We start from the raw sequence: 16,576 nt of genomic DNA, 5'->3' as shown, positions 1-16,576 counted from the left end.
ACAGAAAGAAGAAGAATCATATTTATTCTGCCCCTTATTTTAGATTATGTCATAATAATTTAAAGCAGGGTTTCCACTGCCAGTCAGTACTACTTTGCACGCCTTTCCACTAACCCCCAACTTCCGTTCACTGGAAGATTTGATTTTCATTTGTGCATAGCTATATATTAAAAAACAAAAAAAAAAAAAAAACATTGAAGTCCACCAGTCTGTGACTTTTACTAAAATGATGTTGGGCAGCTAGCACCCATTTTTGTTAAATACAATAAATATTATTCACACAAAAAATATCGATCATGTTTTCTCATTTGCTTTGATTTGCTCCGACATTATTGGGCTTGCTGCTTGCTTGTGTGTGTCCAGTCTGGCTACGTAACACACGCACGTCGCAGAAATTATTTTCCAGACTGGACAGACTGGTTGTGGAAGAGTTGTAGCCTACATGCAGGGGAAAAATATCAATATGATATCAAAAGAAAACGAAATTCGTTTCATAAAGCCAGTATTTAGGAGCAAACTAGTGTAAATGCACAGGGGAAAAATCAGAGTCGCTGTGCTTTTCATGTAAAGTGCCGACGTCAACACGTGTGCGGTGGTGGTGGTGGTGGTGGGGGGGGGTCATCATCACCACCACTTGCTACTTCAGTGTCCGCGCTCCTCTCTCCCTCTCATAGCCTACTGCAGTTCTCTGACTCTGCAGCGGCGTCGCCAATTCCTCTTGTTCTTCAAAAAGCGTGTAAATGCCGGTACGCCATGGTCGGACTGGTCGTAAATTTTTGCACTTACTCCCGACAAGTTTTGGTTTGATAGATCCCAAATTAGGCGGAGAAAAGTGCGTACGCACAAAATGGGGGAAAGAGCGTGTAAAAAAGCGTGTATCCACAATGATAAATGAGGCCCCAGATGCGTGAGAGGTAAGGTAAGGTAAGGTAAGGTACTTTATTTGTCACATATACAGCTAGTACAGTGAAATTCTTTCTCTGCATTTAACCCATCCCTGAGGAGCAGTGGCAGTGAGAGTTGGCAACCCTGAACTTTAGTTGTCGGTGACGGTCGGGAATCGGTTGGCGGCTCTAGCGCTCACTCAGACTGTATTTATTTTTCTTTGTGGTCCTGACTGCTGCTGCTGAGAGAGAGCAGCATCAGAGACAGCTAGTGCGGCTAGCAGCCCTGAGCCCTCCTACTTTCACCTGCTCCGTAATTGGCTGGAGAGAAAACACAGACTCTCTTGCTCTCCACCCAGAAACGTCCCCATGCACAACAAAACAAAAAAGACTAAAAATGCAGGCAGGGGGAGGGGGCGCTGCAGACACAGCCACCACCACACAGGACTAGAAGCCCATAGGTGATGATGGATTTCATTTAAGTCTAATGTTTATTTTTGGGCACAAAACTCCAGACCCAACCTTTAACTGCCGCATTTTCGAGCATCAGTTTAGTACGGTGGCCCTGAGGGGCAAATCACAACAGCAAATCAGAAAACACAACGACAAATTACTAAACACAACAACAAAACAGAAAACACAACGACAAATTACTAAACACAACAACAAAACAGAAAACACAACGGCAAATCAGAAAACACAATGATAAATTTTTGGAATAGCGGTGTGTCTGAATGGTGGGATGTCTGAATGGGAGCAGGCACACATCTCCAAGAACTCATCACTCCACAGTCCTCCACCTGCAGACAGCCTGCTCCTCCGGACCCCCACCACCAGGCTCTGATGCACCTCTGGAGCAGCCTCCCCATCCAGCTGAGGACATCACAGAGACTGGACTTTTTAAAAACAGGCCTGAAGACCTTATGAATAATACCCTCTAGTGAGCAAACTTTTCTTTTGTAGTCCTTCGAATGAAAATTGCATAAGTTAAATCGATTATTATTATTACAATAATTAATAAAATCAGGGCTCTCAAGTTTTGAAGTGAGTTCAGAGTGAGATTTTACCAGCGGCAGCGGGGATTTGGTTGAGCTGGGGATGGATGTCTGACAAATGACGCATAAATTCATTCAAACAAAAATATTTATTGACTTCAGATTAAACTTTGTGAGCATTTTACTGCATGTGTGTGTGTGTGTGTGTGTTACAGGGATGTCACGGTTATAAATTTTCTTGGCACAATTATTGTCAAAGAAATAATCACGGTGTTAAGATTATCACAATTATTATGCATTAATTAATTTCACAACAGTATGAATGCATAAAATCAAGTATAGTCAAAATATAATTACATTACTCCTTGTATATATTATCTAATATGACCAATTCTTAATCCCCAGGGGAAATGTTTGAAATATTCAGATCATAAATTGTCATCTATACCAAATGTTTGCATTTATTTTAATTGTTTTTTGTTTTGCTTTTTTTTTAATTAATAAATGACACGTCAACATTTAAATTCCTACCAATTCAATGCTACGTTAGTTAAATAGACCAGTATCTGTGCATTTACCTTTATTTTTGCACACATCTGCTGATATGGTTCCAACATAATCTTTTTGTGAAAGTAACAGTATTTAAGAATCTTTACGATTAATTAATCGTGGCGTTTAATATCACAATTAATTGTGAAGACAAGTAATCGTGACATCTCTAGTGTGTTATTTTAGTGCATGTGTGCGTGTGTGTGTTGTTTATTGTATGTGTTTGTGGCTTTCTTTGAGGCCTTCAGGACGGGGGTTGGTGGCTCCCACTTGAAACATTGTGGTTCCAAACCAGCCATTTTTACTGTCATGATTGATGACAGAGTGCCATCAAGTGCCAGACTGTTTCTTGTTTTGGTCTTGTTTAGTCCAACCATGGAAAACACCCTCTCAGCGTCAGCGTTTGAATGTGGGAGCACAAGCACTAATGCAGCTATCTTTGACAGCCTCCCAAACTGCCTCAAACCGGTCACCTTTGAAAAAAGAAACCGAGAGTGTCTATTACTCTAATGCTTAGCTTTTATTATTTCATATTAATTATATATGTCATGTGGTGCAAACTATTTCTTACCTTGCTCTTTGTTGAGGACATACTCCCCCAAAACTCCTCAACATTAAAGGTGGTGGGATCTTGGGGCATGGGGATGTCCATGAGTTGGTAGTCCAGGAACTCTTCACTTACTTTATCCTGTTCCTGCGGCCCATGGAATGGAAGTAGTTCCTGAAATCTAAAAAAAAAAAAAGCACCATGTGTGAAGAACAAATTAAGGATTTGTTTTGTGACCATGATCAAAACTGAACTTAATACTTAAAGTATTAAATATGTGAAATCCTGGAAAATGTGGAAACCCTTGCCTGTCTACAAAGTATAGGGCGTCTTCCACCCCACACTCAGCCCTCTGCTGGACATCAACAAATCTAGCCCGTCTCAGAAGGGCCTCATTGAAGGGGAGGGTCTTGAGCCCATACTCCACTGCCCTGACCAGAAATGCCCGTGCTGCCTGCTGGAATAGCTCCACCTCCTGAGCTGTGATGTCTCCAGCCTCAAGGAACCTGTTGAGGGTACCTCTGGTTGTGAACCCAACATTTAGCCTTTCTCCTACCAGACAGAAAACAGAAAGAGATAAAGATAATGAAGTACATAAAACAATATCCCAGAAACAAAATCACATTTTATTCACTAAATGCATCAGGGTAGACACAAAGGAATTTGACTTTGCAATCAGCATTTTAATGCAAGACTAGACAGACATACAGTGAGGGCACAGATTCAGCAAGATATGCACAATAAGTGCAAGTGATTCCTCTGTAAGCATGCTATTTTACCCATAGACTATATACATTTTGTGGCTTTTCCATCACATCAGATATATCACCCAACTCATAACAACAGTCTTCCCAAAAAGTATTTGAGGTCAATGAAACATTTATCTCCTAATTTGAGACTTAATAGTATTACCTGGTAGTTGGTTTTGTGGGTCTTGGTAGGGGATGCCGTGGACTTCTCGGCCCTGGAGTGCTGATGGCTTCAGGAACCTTGCACACAGTTTTTTGATGAACTTTGTCATCTGCAAATTTGTAGTTAATAAAAGACTTACATGAATTACTGAAAAGGGGACTTATCAGCCAATCAAACATAAGCAGATATATTTGGCAGCAGAGTATGCCAACCCTTGCATTTTACCTCTCCGTGGAGAAGGAAGATAGAAGACCTTTCTCTCTGGAGAAGGAGGTTCAGTGTGGAGAACACTGGCAGCACTGACTGAAAGAAGAGGAGGTAGACTTCCGTCATCGGGCTCGAGAATGCATCCACCAGTCTTCTAAACCTTGGTTGACTCTGATCTGTAAATAAAAAGAGGTTATGCTTAAAATTATGTATTTAGTCTGCTGTAATGCAGCTGCACTACTGTCAATGAAATAAACAACATACTTAAAGACTTAAAATAGCTGGTAAGTGGCCCAAACTGCCGCAGAATCCGTGTGATGCACATCTCTAGGCTTAACCATCGCACTGAAATGTGCAGCAGAATCTCCATATACTCGCTCCCATGGAAGTCACAAAATTCTGGAATAGATAAGATATATATATACATAACATCAATAGCAAGGCAAGGCAATTTTATTTGTATAGCCAGTTTTTACAAACAGTTTGTCTCAAAGGGCTTCACATGGCATCGTAACAACATCCTCTGTCCTTAGACCCTCACATCCACTGAGGAAAAACTCCATGAAAACCCTTTTAACAGGGAAAACCAGGAGAAAGCTCAGGGTGAGCAACAGAGGAGGGATCCCTCACCCAGGACGGACAGACGGGACAGAGATGTTGTTACAGACAAGACAGTTTACAGCAAATAAATAAAAAAAATGTTTGTATTTGTTGTACAACAATAGAGCTGGTTGAATCACAAACCTGCAAGGTAACCTTTACGGTTGGTGCTTCCCTTAAACCAGTACCCCACATCCACAATCAGATCCTCTGGATCAAATCCGGATATCTGCAATATATTAAAGATTTATTACAACACTATACAGCAAACAGTTTCACTTGGCATTGGGCTTGACAGACTGGGAATGTAAAGAGTAGATATTTGAACTTACCTCCAAAAACTTCTGCCCTGCATGCTTGGCAGTGTTGTGTACAATATGACAGGGGCATCCATGTATGTAAATGCTGCCATTTTCTCTCAGCATTCGGGCTGCAATTGAATTTTTTGCACCTGTATTTACAGGAGCATTGTCGATGGAGAGACCTACACAATTTATCCAAGGGATATTATTTCCCTGCAAGGTGTCATTGATTTTTTTATAAATCACTTCTGCAGTGCCACAGCTCTTTCCACTGGTGGTGCACATATCCAGGAATCTGTGCACAACGTTGTTGTTGTCGAATATTCTCACTTTGAGGGGATTCATCTTCTCTAGACCTGTAACAATAACGTGCATAACTAAACTTAGATCTTGTTCGAAACTTGTATGAGTGTGCATGAAGAAATGGATACAAACTTAAAGGTACAGTATGTAAGAAATCTAAAGCAACTGGTTTTAAAATCGTCCTAATATGTAACAGAGACTCAGGAATAATGTTCATATAACATACTGAACTCACCAACAACAATCCTACAGCCAAGATATTCGCATTAAAAAAATTTGTTTTGCAGACCGCAAATCATGTTTATGTTTTGAATTTCTATGGTTGGTATGTGTCACCACCCAGCACTCTCTCCCTGTCACAGCGTCTGTGGCATTTCAGACTCCAGGTTGCCAGTTAGCTTCCACTGAGCTGCAAATACGGCTGGGAGATAAAACCAGATCATGAAAAAAAAGATTGTGTTCTATTATCGGTTATTGGTCATATTTGCTTGATATCACACGGTAGAAGCGGCTTGTCGCTCTGTCGTTTAATAGGCTACACAGCTTGCTGTTGTGAGCATGTAGCCTAGTTAGTTTGAGCTGCTGCTAACGCTAAAGCTAAAGGGAAGAATTACAAAGTTACAGTGTGTGTGTGTGTGTGTGTCAGCGCTGCACACACAGACACAGCGTCGAAGCGGTGAATGTAACAATAACTTGCAGATCACCTGAGTGACAGGAACTCCGCTCGTAGTTACTGTGAGTCAGAGCAATAATAATAATGTTGATATTTAGCTTTTTACTATAGCTTTGAGACTGACTGAGTGAGCAGAGCGGAGGTTAGCGCGTCGCTGTCTGGCAACCTGGAGTCTGGTGGGGAGGGGAGGGGGGACAACGCGCTGCTGTGTTTTGAATTTGACTGCAGCAACAATTGATTCTGAATGGATTCTCTCTCATCTTCATCACCAGTTCCTTCTTGAAATGTGGTGCCACTGCTTCATTTATGATGCACGTTGTTTTGGTACTTGCGCTCTTAAAGCTCTGAGCCGTGGGGGAGTCTCCAAAACATTCCTTGTACAAGGGGCTGAAATGGTCAGCAACAGAAAATGGAATATTGTGCTGCACCATTGCAACAGCAACCTTCACCTCAGCTCTCCTTGTCTGCAATAGAAACAACTGATTAATAATCATAAACATTAGATACGTTTTTATGGAAATACAACAATTTGATGGACACTGCAATTAATCAAACATCAGCCATTTGGTTTTCCTGTGCTATGTACCTTGGCCTCTTGTACACTCATGCCTCCAACAGAAGTTGCTGGTGTGTAGAACTGTGTAACACTGCTGGCTGAATTTAGAGCCTGTTTTTTGGCACGATGTCCCTTGCCTTCTACATGCCTGCTTATGTCCCTCACGCCTTGATGGGCACAGGAGTTTTCTTGTCTGCAGACTGAGCACCAGTAGAAGGAGCTAGTGGTTCCCATTGTGATGAATGGCCATCGGGTTGACCATTCCTTCTTAAAGGTACACCTGTGGCTGCTCCACTTAATCCTCTGTTCTTTCTTGTTTCCAGTGGCTTTTCCACTGTCTCATCTATGGTGTCCTCCACTGACTCCTTCTCTACTGGCACCATAGCTGTCTTCTTCACTGCCTCTTCTACAGTGTCCTCCACAGTTTCTTCCACTGACTCATTCTCTACTGACACCATAGCTGTCTTCTTCACTGCCTCCTCTACAGCCTCTTCTACAGTGTCCTCCACTACTGCCCTCTCCACACTCTCCTTTTCTTGGCCTAATCTGGCCACCTTTTTAGGGAGCTGGGAGAAGCATGAAAGGATGCTTTTTTGCCTCTTCCCTGACATCTTTGAAGGCAAATGCAATAATTACTACTATGCATTGTCTGGATAAAATACAATGAAATATTTGTCACACACACACACACACACACACACACACACACACACACACACACACACACACACACACACACACACACACACACACACACACACACACACACACACACACACACACACACACACACACACACACACCAGAGATGGAAATTAACTTTTTTGTAAATTTAAAAATCTACCTTCCACTACCAGCCACTTTTATACTCAAGGATTGATGTGTGCATAACAACCTAGAAACTTTTTTTTTGTGCAAGACATGAACATAGTATTCCCCCATCAGTACTTCTTACCATAACGTTAACGTTAGCTCATTATTATGCCATACCAATAAGGCTAGGGGGATCTTAATCTTGCCTTGACTTTAGTTCATGTAAACTCTGACAAAAAATTAGCTCCTGCCTACCTTTCTTCTTGCACCAGAAAAATACTTTGACTGGATCTAAATAGATTTGTAGAACCCAGATCTGACTGGAATAAGTTAACCTAATCTGCTGCTAGCTGCTAACTGCTAACTTCCATCCCTGACACACACACACACACACACACACACACACACACACACACACACACACACACACACACACACACACACACACACACACACACACACACACACACACACACACACACTCGCTCCCACTGCTCTGCCTGGACAAAATATTCATAGACAGTATAAAAGAGACTATTCCACAGCAACAAATAAATGATGACGTGACTTACTGTAATCATTGGGTCTTTCTGTCCTTATGAAACCACCTGCTTCATTTCGGCGAGTGTGGATGTGTTTAGTCCGTCTCGCTCTTTTTTTTTTTTTTTTTTTACCGCGGAATATCAAAATACAGCAGTGCTACTTTCTGATTGGCTGTTCGGTAGATATACTTTATTTGATTGGCTTGCGCGTGGCACGCAGCTTCTGATCTCTCGGGGGAACCATAGACTGTGGGGGGAGCTTGGTTCCTACCTGTTCCACTGTTAACGCGGTGCAACTTGGTGGACGTCACCGTGGTAATTTAAATGCGTGAGAAATACAATGTGTGGCGTGTGAGCGTGTGAACGGGTGGGAATGCGTGTGTCACACGCCAAATGCGTGAGACTTGAGAGCCCTGATAAAATGCTGGCTGTTTGGCTCCTATGTATGCGACATAGTGTAGTTCCCTGGGTCAAGCTCTATATTTTTGTTTTGCTAGTAGTGTTGGTATTCTTTCATATGCGGTGCCACAGCTTACGTCAGGTCTGACCGAGACACTCTGATAAAACTAGGAGAACTATGTTTTGACATAAACTTGCCTTTTCAGAATAAACCTTAAACATTAAAAGCCTGTTTTCTGTCACTTTTTTCAGTTATTCAAATGTGTTTATAGTACCGGGTAATATGATTTCATATTTTTCATGCAGCATATGCAGAAGTAATTTTGGACAGAAGTAACAGCCTACACAGGCTTCTATTTAGATCAATGTTGATACAGTATTTTTCAGTATACAATAACCCTAACCCAACTAAAATACAGCAGCACACTGCTTTTAGGTGAACTTTGAATCAGTGTTGATTCGGTGTCAGTTAGGTTAAAAATCTGACGTTTATTCAACACCAATCATAACAAGTGCTTTATTTGGTTTCAATGTCAGGTATCAAGATTCAATATTTCTGCCTGGCCATACCTCAACATTATTCAATATGATTTTGTTATACTCTTCCCACACATTGGAAAGGTCAATTGCATGTCAGTGTTTTAGCTCTGAACCATAAATTAAAATAAAAGGATGAATTCACTTAGCCTACAGTAATAACTGAGTGTGGAGAAGTCCTGGGAAATATAATTTATTATAGTCACAGTCACAAACATTATTAAAATCAAATTTTTCCTTGGCTCGGTGGCGTATGCTGTAGCTAGAAGTCTGCCACCCTTTGTCTGGCTGTAATCACCTCATTCGTCACATTATCTTTGTGTTGTGCTGAATAATCAGCAAAGGGTTAAAGTTTTTTTTTTTTCTTTTTTATAACTTCCAGAAAAGGGGAGGAGGTACTTCTGGTAAACGGCCCTCTCAGACTGCTCCTCTCTGTCCCACATTCTGGCTGCGTCACAGTGGGCGAAACTGTCAGTCTGACCGTGGAGTTTTAGCTTCTCTGAACCAGCTCTGAACATAAACAGGTGAGTCTCATAGTTAACGTCTGTTTCCATTTGTAACGTAATGTAGCTGAGTCCAAGGCACGGCCTGTGTCGCTACGAAGGTGCTCATCAGTCAACAACTTCTATGTAACGATAAATAACGTTGCTGCCAAACTGCTCCAGCACTAGTCGTGACAGGTCCTCGATTTTTCAGACAGACTGGAGGCTGAGTCCGGTTGACTCAGTGGCCTACGACCTGTCCGAAACGGAACCACCTGCAAAACTGAGCCGTGACTTTAAGCTCACTGTAAAATATTACGTCACGTGACTTTTCTGATGCTTGAAGTCTTTATCAAACCTACTCACCTATGCAGTCTGAAGTTCAAGCAGACTACCACAGTCATACAATCAAGCTATGCTGTTCAGCTTTGTTCATTTATTTGATGTTGTTTTGGAGGCTGTGGTTTGCTGCTGAATTGTTTTGTTGACCCTATTTATATCAGTCAGGCCGTGGGACACTTCTTTCTGTAATACAGTACCACAGTAGCTACCACAAATTGTGTCCTTAGGTAAATCTAATGGGCTTTATGCACATATATGGCAGCTGCTCCTTTATTTCCTGTCTTGGACATCATGATTAATCCAGGTGTGTCTGACCATTGTGACTACTCAGACACACCTGCTGGATTAATCAATTTGTCCAATAATGTAAAACAGGAAATAAAAGAGCAGTAAGTTCAGGAAGTAGTGGAGCTGTGCATACAGCCCATAGTGTCAACAAGAAGTGAAGTGGCCCTGCAGTGAGCTCACCAGTAAATCACTCCCAGCTTTGTTACCAAACCCGCCATCTCACACAGCTGTGCATGTGTAGCCGATGCTGGCCCTCTGCGTTGTGTATAGCAACAAAGAGAAATTTAATGTCTGTGAAATGGTGGATCAGGAAGGACAGGAAACAAACCTACACACACTTACAGTAAAAGTCAATGTAGCATGACACTTAGACTGTATTTGATGTATTTTGATTCATACGGTAGGCTATAAGAGGATTTACTAAAAGTGTGTCGCTACGAAGGTGCTCATCAGTCAACAACTTCTATGTAACGATAAATAACGTTGCTGCCAAACTGCTCCAGCACTAGTCGTGACAGGTCCTCGATACTAAAGACGTACCAACGAATCAGTGAGGCAGTCAGGATAGAGATCCATAGCCTTAGATTTTCTGAGTGATGATCTACATCACTCAGATCATCACTCATCACTATACTAGTCTAAATACTCATAACCAGCTCCTGCAGGGTTAGGCGGTTGGATGGTTGTTGTGATATCACAAAGTTATGGATGTTGTAACAGCTCATTTTTAGGCTCAGTTTCTGAATACAGGCTGTGTTGTTTGAGCACATTGATACTTTGACATAGACCTGCTTAATAAGTAATAATAAGCTTTACAATAAAAAAAAAAGCATGGAGATCTCACTTTGTCCAGTTGAAGATTCAGCATTTAGTCTGCATTAATCTGATTCAAAAACGTGTCTTGTCTCTTTCAGTCTTGGGCAGGATGTCTGTCTCCGTGACCAAAGCTGATGGGGTCACTGTGTTGACCTTGACCTCTGACCCACAAAGTTCTTATCCTCCACTCTGCCAAATCCTCAAAGGCCTTTGCTACAGCCCCGTGTGCTGCTCTGTGTCTGAGCGCCTGAGGAGCGTCCAGAGAATGTCTCAGTCAGTACTTGCGGTGAGTAATAACCATGGATGATTTACATTAATGATTCTACACTTAACCTGATCATTAGCTGGTTACTATTTGTGTTTGTAATGATTTGATGTTCATACTGTGTTTCCTCCTTCACAGGCTCTGCACATTATGGTTGGGTTGCTCAACATTGGTCTTGGAGCTGTTCTCATCTGCAGTGGTAGTGCCTGGTACCAAATGTATAGCACTGGGTTTCCGTTTTGGATGGGAGCACTGGTAAAGAAGCTAATGCTGGATTTGTTATTTTTTATTACCGTTAGCCCTAAACAAAAAAAACCAAACAAGTCAATCTCTGTCAGGACTAAAATCCCCACAGTACCAAACGTTAACAAAATACAGATCAGCACCATAAACGCTGCTGACTAGAAGTGACATGTGTCCCCTCAGAGACGTCTGTAACGTCACAGAGTTGGTTAAGGCTTCACATGACTCATTCAGTTCAGTCCTTCAGGTGGTCCTCCTTGTACTCTTCTGTCCGTGTGAGACCCCGATCATCCCTCTCTCTCGAAATTCACTCTAATCTAAACAAATGTGTTTCCTTTGTACTTCTTTCTCAATTAATTAATAACTGCTTCTTGCTTTGTATTTTACCTACCCAACTTTGTGTTATATATGAATATATCAGTGTTGTATATTCATTTTCATTTTCATTTCCTCTGTAGTTTGTGTTATTCGGCATCATGTGCATACTGTCTGAGAGGTATCCCAGTCCATGTCTGGTGAGTAGTTACATGTATTTGTAGCATCCTTGTATTATCTTAAAGGGATAGTTCACCCAAAATTGAAATTTCACTCATTATCTACTCACCCTCATGTCGACTAAAGGCTGGGTAAGTTTCAGAGTTATCCGTGGCTTCTCTGAGTTACAGCGGGTCTCGCCGTAGCAGTGCATGTCCATATAACGGTTGCAAATGGATACCAATTGTCTTCATAATGGCGCATGGAGGTATTGGGATGTTTTTTGGTGTGTCTTTTTGTTAGGAGGACAGTTGGTATGAACTATCCCTTTAAGATGTCTTCTTTCACTTTATTACTACGATTTTCACTTTTTTTTTCGTGCAACACAAATGAGGACAGATTATTTTGTACTTGTACTTATACCATTAAAAAGCATACACACTCACTGTCTTATATTAGACATTTAAATTTTACTGTTTGCTGTTTGTTGCCTGGTTTGGTTTTATGTTTTGTTTCATTTGCACATAAACTGACATGTCTTTTACTTCAGGTCATCGTCAACGTGATTCTGAATCTGGCAGGAGTTGCCTTTGCCATTACAGCCATCGTACTCTACTGCATCAACCTGGCAAACATACATGTCTGGATGTATGGATGCGACTATAACTATTATAACTACTACAGCACTACAACAACACCGTCTCCTTCTCAGAACGTCGAGCACCAAAGATGCCTGGAGGCCAAGGCGTTAATTAAGGTAGTTTGTGTGTGACAATTATCAACAGTCAAAGTGCAAACCACTTAAAGTTTTAGGCTACCATCTTCTCCACACACACATAACAGAGGGATGGATTGATTTATTGATTGATGATGAACAATATAAATATACATAATACAGTTAATATGTGCATGCCAATTACAGTTAATTCTGTTTGTAATAAATAACATACAGAGTTGCTATTGGATTACATTGATATGAACTGATATATTTAGTAATCAAATGTCGTGTGTCACCTGTGACCACACAAAACACATTTGGATCACAACTAGAAACATACACACCAATACAGTCATAACTTCCTTTAAGCCACATTTTACTGACTAAATACGTGTTGTATAAATAAATGAAACAATAATATAAGTGAATGCAAAAATATGTGGAAAGATGTCAAAGTTGACACTGTTTTGTTTGTGTCCCAGATGCTCGTCACAAGCATCAATGCTGTGCTGATTGTCTTGTCGGTCCTGGAGCTGTGCCTCACCATCAGCTCGGCCACCCTGGGGATCAAGGCTCTGAAGACCAAGGACCAGAACAAGGTACAAAACTGAAAGAAATCACTGCTGGGTTATTTTTTTTATTTTTTGGGGGGCATTTATGCCTTTTATAGATAGTACAGTTGAGACGGACAGGAAACGGGGAGGCAGAGAGAGGGGGAATGACATGCAGTAAATGGCGCCCGACGCGGGACTCGAACCAGGGCCGACTGCAGCGAGGACTGTGCCTCTATACATGGGGCGCCCGCTCTAACCACTACGCCACGCGACGCCCCAGCTGGGTTATTATTGTAGAATATAATGTGAAATGTCCTGGGCAAGTTTTTACCACAGACTGAATATCAGGCATCTACCTAAAAGCCCAACAAAAGAACCCACAGACTTCATGACAAGGGACAGGAGGCACTAACTAATATGTTCTAATTAGTTTATGTCACATGTTAAACCATTTATTTAAGAAAATGATTCTACACTCCAAATCAGTCAGTCAGTCTAAATATCAATACCCAATTAATATAATAAAATACTACTCTACTACTACTACTCTGTAATCTCTGACTTGAGTAGCAGCACTGATACTGTGTTTCTCTTTCAGAGCATTCATGATGCAGAGCTCTGCAAACCACTACTGGAGGAAGACACCACCAAGTAATCAACGCAGCCTGGAAAACCTCTGCTTAGCACTATCAGGCACCAGGGACTGAAATCCTCGGTGAAATACCACTGACCGTCTGTGCTGTAATGTCAGTGATTTACGGTTACATGCTGTCATTCCGACATCCCACCATTCCGACATCCCACCACTCCGACATCCCACCATTTAGACATACCACCCTTCCGACATACCGCTATTCTGACATGTGAACGTCCCACCATTCCGACAAGGCTTTCAATATAAGGAAACGTGCGTTACTCAACAGGTGACTCCCTTCTTTAAGACATGCTGATAGAGGAATACCCACATGGTTGTGCGTAATTACGCAGCAGAGCGCAGACAGGGACTAGTCTGCCTGTCTAGCCTCTACCTGGTCTTTTTACTAAACTTAACCAACTCCTTTCTTCATTGCCTAAACTCAACCAGTGCAAAATCTTTTTGGGGAAAAAATACGCTATTAAAGGAATTGTTGGAAAGGCAAGACATTTAAAAAAAATACCGACATTCCGACAATAGGAGACAAAAATTGTCGGAATGATGGGACGTTTGATAGAAAATTAAGCGTTGCCATTTAGACAATTAGAGGCCTATGTTGAACTGGTGGGATGTCAGAATGACGGTTGCCCCCCATGATTTACACTAATCTGGTCGGTACCATCTTTTCCAAACTTAAAGCTCCAGTTGGTAAGTTGACGAAAGTGAAAGTAAACTCCGCGACTTGGTCGGAAATTTCAAGACAATACTCCGTCAGGTCCCTTTATGAACCTCTGCCAAGCGCCCCACACACACACAGACACACACAAAGTAGCCATAAACGCACCCACGGAGGAAAAAAAAAAAAAAAAAAAAAAGGTACCGTACCCATAGCACGACGTGTAGGAGCGGCGATTGGCTGCTCCTCCTGCTCCCTCTACCTGACTGGTGGAGAATCGTCGGGCGCGGTGGATTTTGGCAAATACGATTACAGGCTGTAGGTGGAGCCAGAGGAGTTGGATTTTGTCCTAAATTACTCATTTAATGTCTGACCATCAGAATATAGTGACAGTTCCAGCAAATATGACTGAATAATTGTTACCAACTGAAGCTTTAAGGCTTCTGCTTAAAAATATTTGCACTAGTACTTCACAATCGACGTAATAATCTACACTGTATAAACTGCTTTCCATTTTATTTTGTCTTTTTTAAAAACTGTTTTTTTTAATTATGATCTCTTGACTTGGCTATTGTGCCTCATGGTCAGTGTATAAGGGAGGCTTGTGTATGTGTGTTTGGCACTGAGTGGCATGTGCAGGCATGTTGATGAGGAATTGCCAAATTGTCACAGTTTAATCATATTTTGCAATGGGGATCTGAATATTCTACTTTTCCTGTCAACATTATTGTATATTATTTTCAAATGTATCCGTGGTAATGAAGTCACTGAAAAAGTTAGGAGTTTATTATGAATGTATGATTGGTTTGGGAATGAAATGCTTTATTGGAACCAGTGTTGGAGCTGCCAAAAAGCACATTAACAACAATCCCAAATCTCACCTTAAAATCTTGTCAACCATTGGTGACTTATTGTATATAAATCTTCACGAAAATCACAAGAATTAAGCTCAATGTAGACCAAAATGCAACAGTAAATTTCAAAAAGTGCATACACTCCTGACAGAAGCAGACTGGTGTCACGTCTTAGGCTGTCTGCTACACTGGGGTTGCTGCTGCTGCTGGAGGTCTGTGGACGTGAACCAGAACTGGAACCGGCGGAGATGCAGCACCACCTGTGGTTCTGGAGGGAAGAACCAATCATCAAGTAATGCTCTTCCAAGGCACAAGCTTTTCCTCTGAACTCTGACATACACACGTCTGATGAATTGTACCTACTTTGGGGCAGTCTTGATAACAAGATGAACCATGTGTCCATCTTTGATACCATGTTGCTTTAAAAGTGTGGTTTGATCACTGACCTTGGTCAACAGAGCTACACCTCCAGAGCAGGAGAGCACTCTGACTCGGGGTTGCCAGGTCCACGGTTTTCCCGCAGAATTGGGCTGTTTTTCAAGTGTTGCCATAGGTTGAAAAAAATCATGTCTGTAGGTTGGGCTTGGGAAGACCTGTTGCATACAGATGATATGAATAATGCTTTTAAATAAAGATTCTTATTTTGAATGAAAAATTTTTTTTTTATACCCAAACCCTGTCAAACCTCTGGGCCAGATCAGCATACCCACATACATCACCTGCATGCCCCACAGACACACAATAGATGCTGTATGACGTCACCGCAGCACATAACAACCACAGCATCAGCACCACCTGTCTGAAATCAGTGATATGGGATACCACAGATTTTTATTCCGATCCAATAACAAATAGAACCAAGGGTGGTCTTGTCGATACCAATACCGATACATTTTTACAAAAGCTTAATGTGTGAAGATGGAGGAAACAAAATAATGTCAAATTATAGTTACACAATGACACTAAAACACAGTCTTCTGTCTTTGGTTTAATCTGAATTGTCAGTGGCAATAAAACACTGCATGTGTAGCTCATACAACCCCACTTTAAAAAAAAAAAAGCTGATATCCCTTTAAGGTTTTTTATTAGGCCTACTTCCAAATCAGGGGAGGTACTTCTGGCATGGGCAACAACAGCCCACAGTCAGCTCCTCTCCCTCTGTCCGAAGAGAAACTGTGTATTCTGCAACACAAACACAAACAGGTGAGTCAAGGTAACGTCTAACGTCTGTTTGTAACGTAATATGATTGAGTCCCAGTCAAGGCCTGTGTTGATACGAAGGTGCTTATTCGCTGTTGCCCAACTGCTCCAGCACAAGTCGTGATGTTTGAGATACACTATGACTGCACTCCACTAGTCCGGTTGATATGGTCGTACAGCTTTAGTGCTGTGCGAGTCTTTATCAAACCTG

General features: G+C 41.6%; 2 protein-coding genes and 1 pseudogene across 4 annotated transcripts in view; 2 read left to right on the top strand and 1 right to left on the bottom strand.

Annotated features, from left to right (window-relative positions):
• Window positions 1–1,435: 1,435 nt before the first annotated feature.
• On the bottom strand, window positions 1,436–7,139 carry LOC146971626 (uncharacterized; annotated as a pseudogene).
• A 2,080-nt stretch (window positions 7,140–9,219) lies between these two features.
• LOC146971624 (membrane-spanning 4-domains subfamily A member 6C-like) overlaps window positions 9,220–16,576 on the top strand; it is a 39,867-nt gene continuing 32,510 nt past the window's right edge. Inside the window, exons 1-9 of one of the 3 annotated variants that reach the window (XM_085801040.1) lie at window positions 9,220–9,343; window positions 10,846–11,033; window positions 11,151–11,267; window positions 11,714–11,770; window positions 12,280–12,486; window positions 12,930–13,046; window positions 13,600–14,333; window positions 14,751–14,923; window positions 14,964–15,137. In XM_085801040.1, the coding sequence (XP_085657166.1) occupies window positions 10,857–11,033; window positions 11,151–11,267; window positions 11,714–11,770; window positions 12,280–12,486; window positions 12,930–13,046; window positions 13,600–13,656 (732 nt within the window). In that variant the 5' untranslated portion in view covers window positions 9,220–9,343; window positions 10,846–10,856 and the 3' untranslated portion in view covers window positions 13,657–14,333; window positions 14,751–14,923; window positions 14,964–15,137. Of the gene's footprint in view, window positions 9,344–10,845; window positions 11,034–11,150; window positions 11,268–11,713; window positions 11,771–12,279; window positions 12,487–12,929; window positions 13,047–13,599; window positions 14,348–14,750; window positions 15,138–16,576 lie in introns of those variants that run through there. The other 2 variants (XM_085801039.1, XM_085801042.1) reach the window with 2 other exon arrangements.
• Window positions 16,283–16,576, top strand: part of LOC146971623 (membrane-spanning 4-domains subfamily A member 15-like) — a 32,804-nt gene continuing 32,510 nt past the window's right edge. The window contains exon 1 of the mRNA XM_085801038.1: window positions 16,283–16,368. The gene's annotated coding sequence lies outside the window, so the exon portion shown is untranslated. The remainder of the gene's footprint in view (window positions 16,369–16,576) is intronic.

Source organism: Trachurus japonicus, chromosome 16, assembly GCF_045865225.1.
Source record: "Trachurus japonicus isolate A0001 chromosome 16, Traja_1.0".
Classification (NCBI taxonomy): Eukaryota; Metazoa; Chordata; class Actinopteri; order Carangiformes; family Carangidae; genus Trachurus; species Trachurus japonicus.
This window is presented reverse-complemented; position numbering and strand designations above follow the sequence as displayed.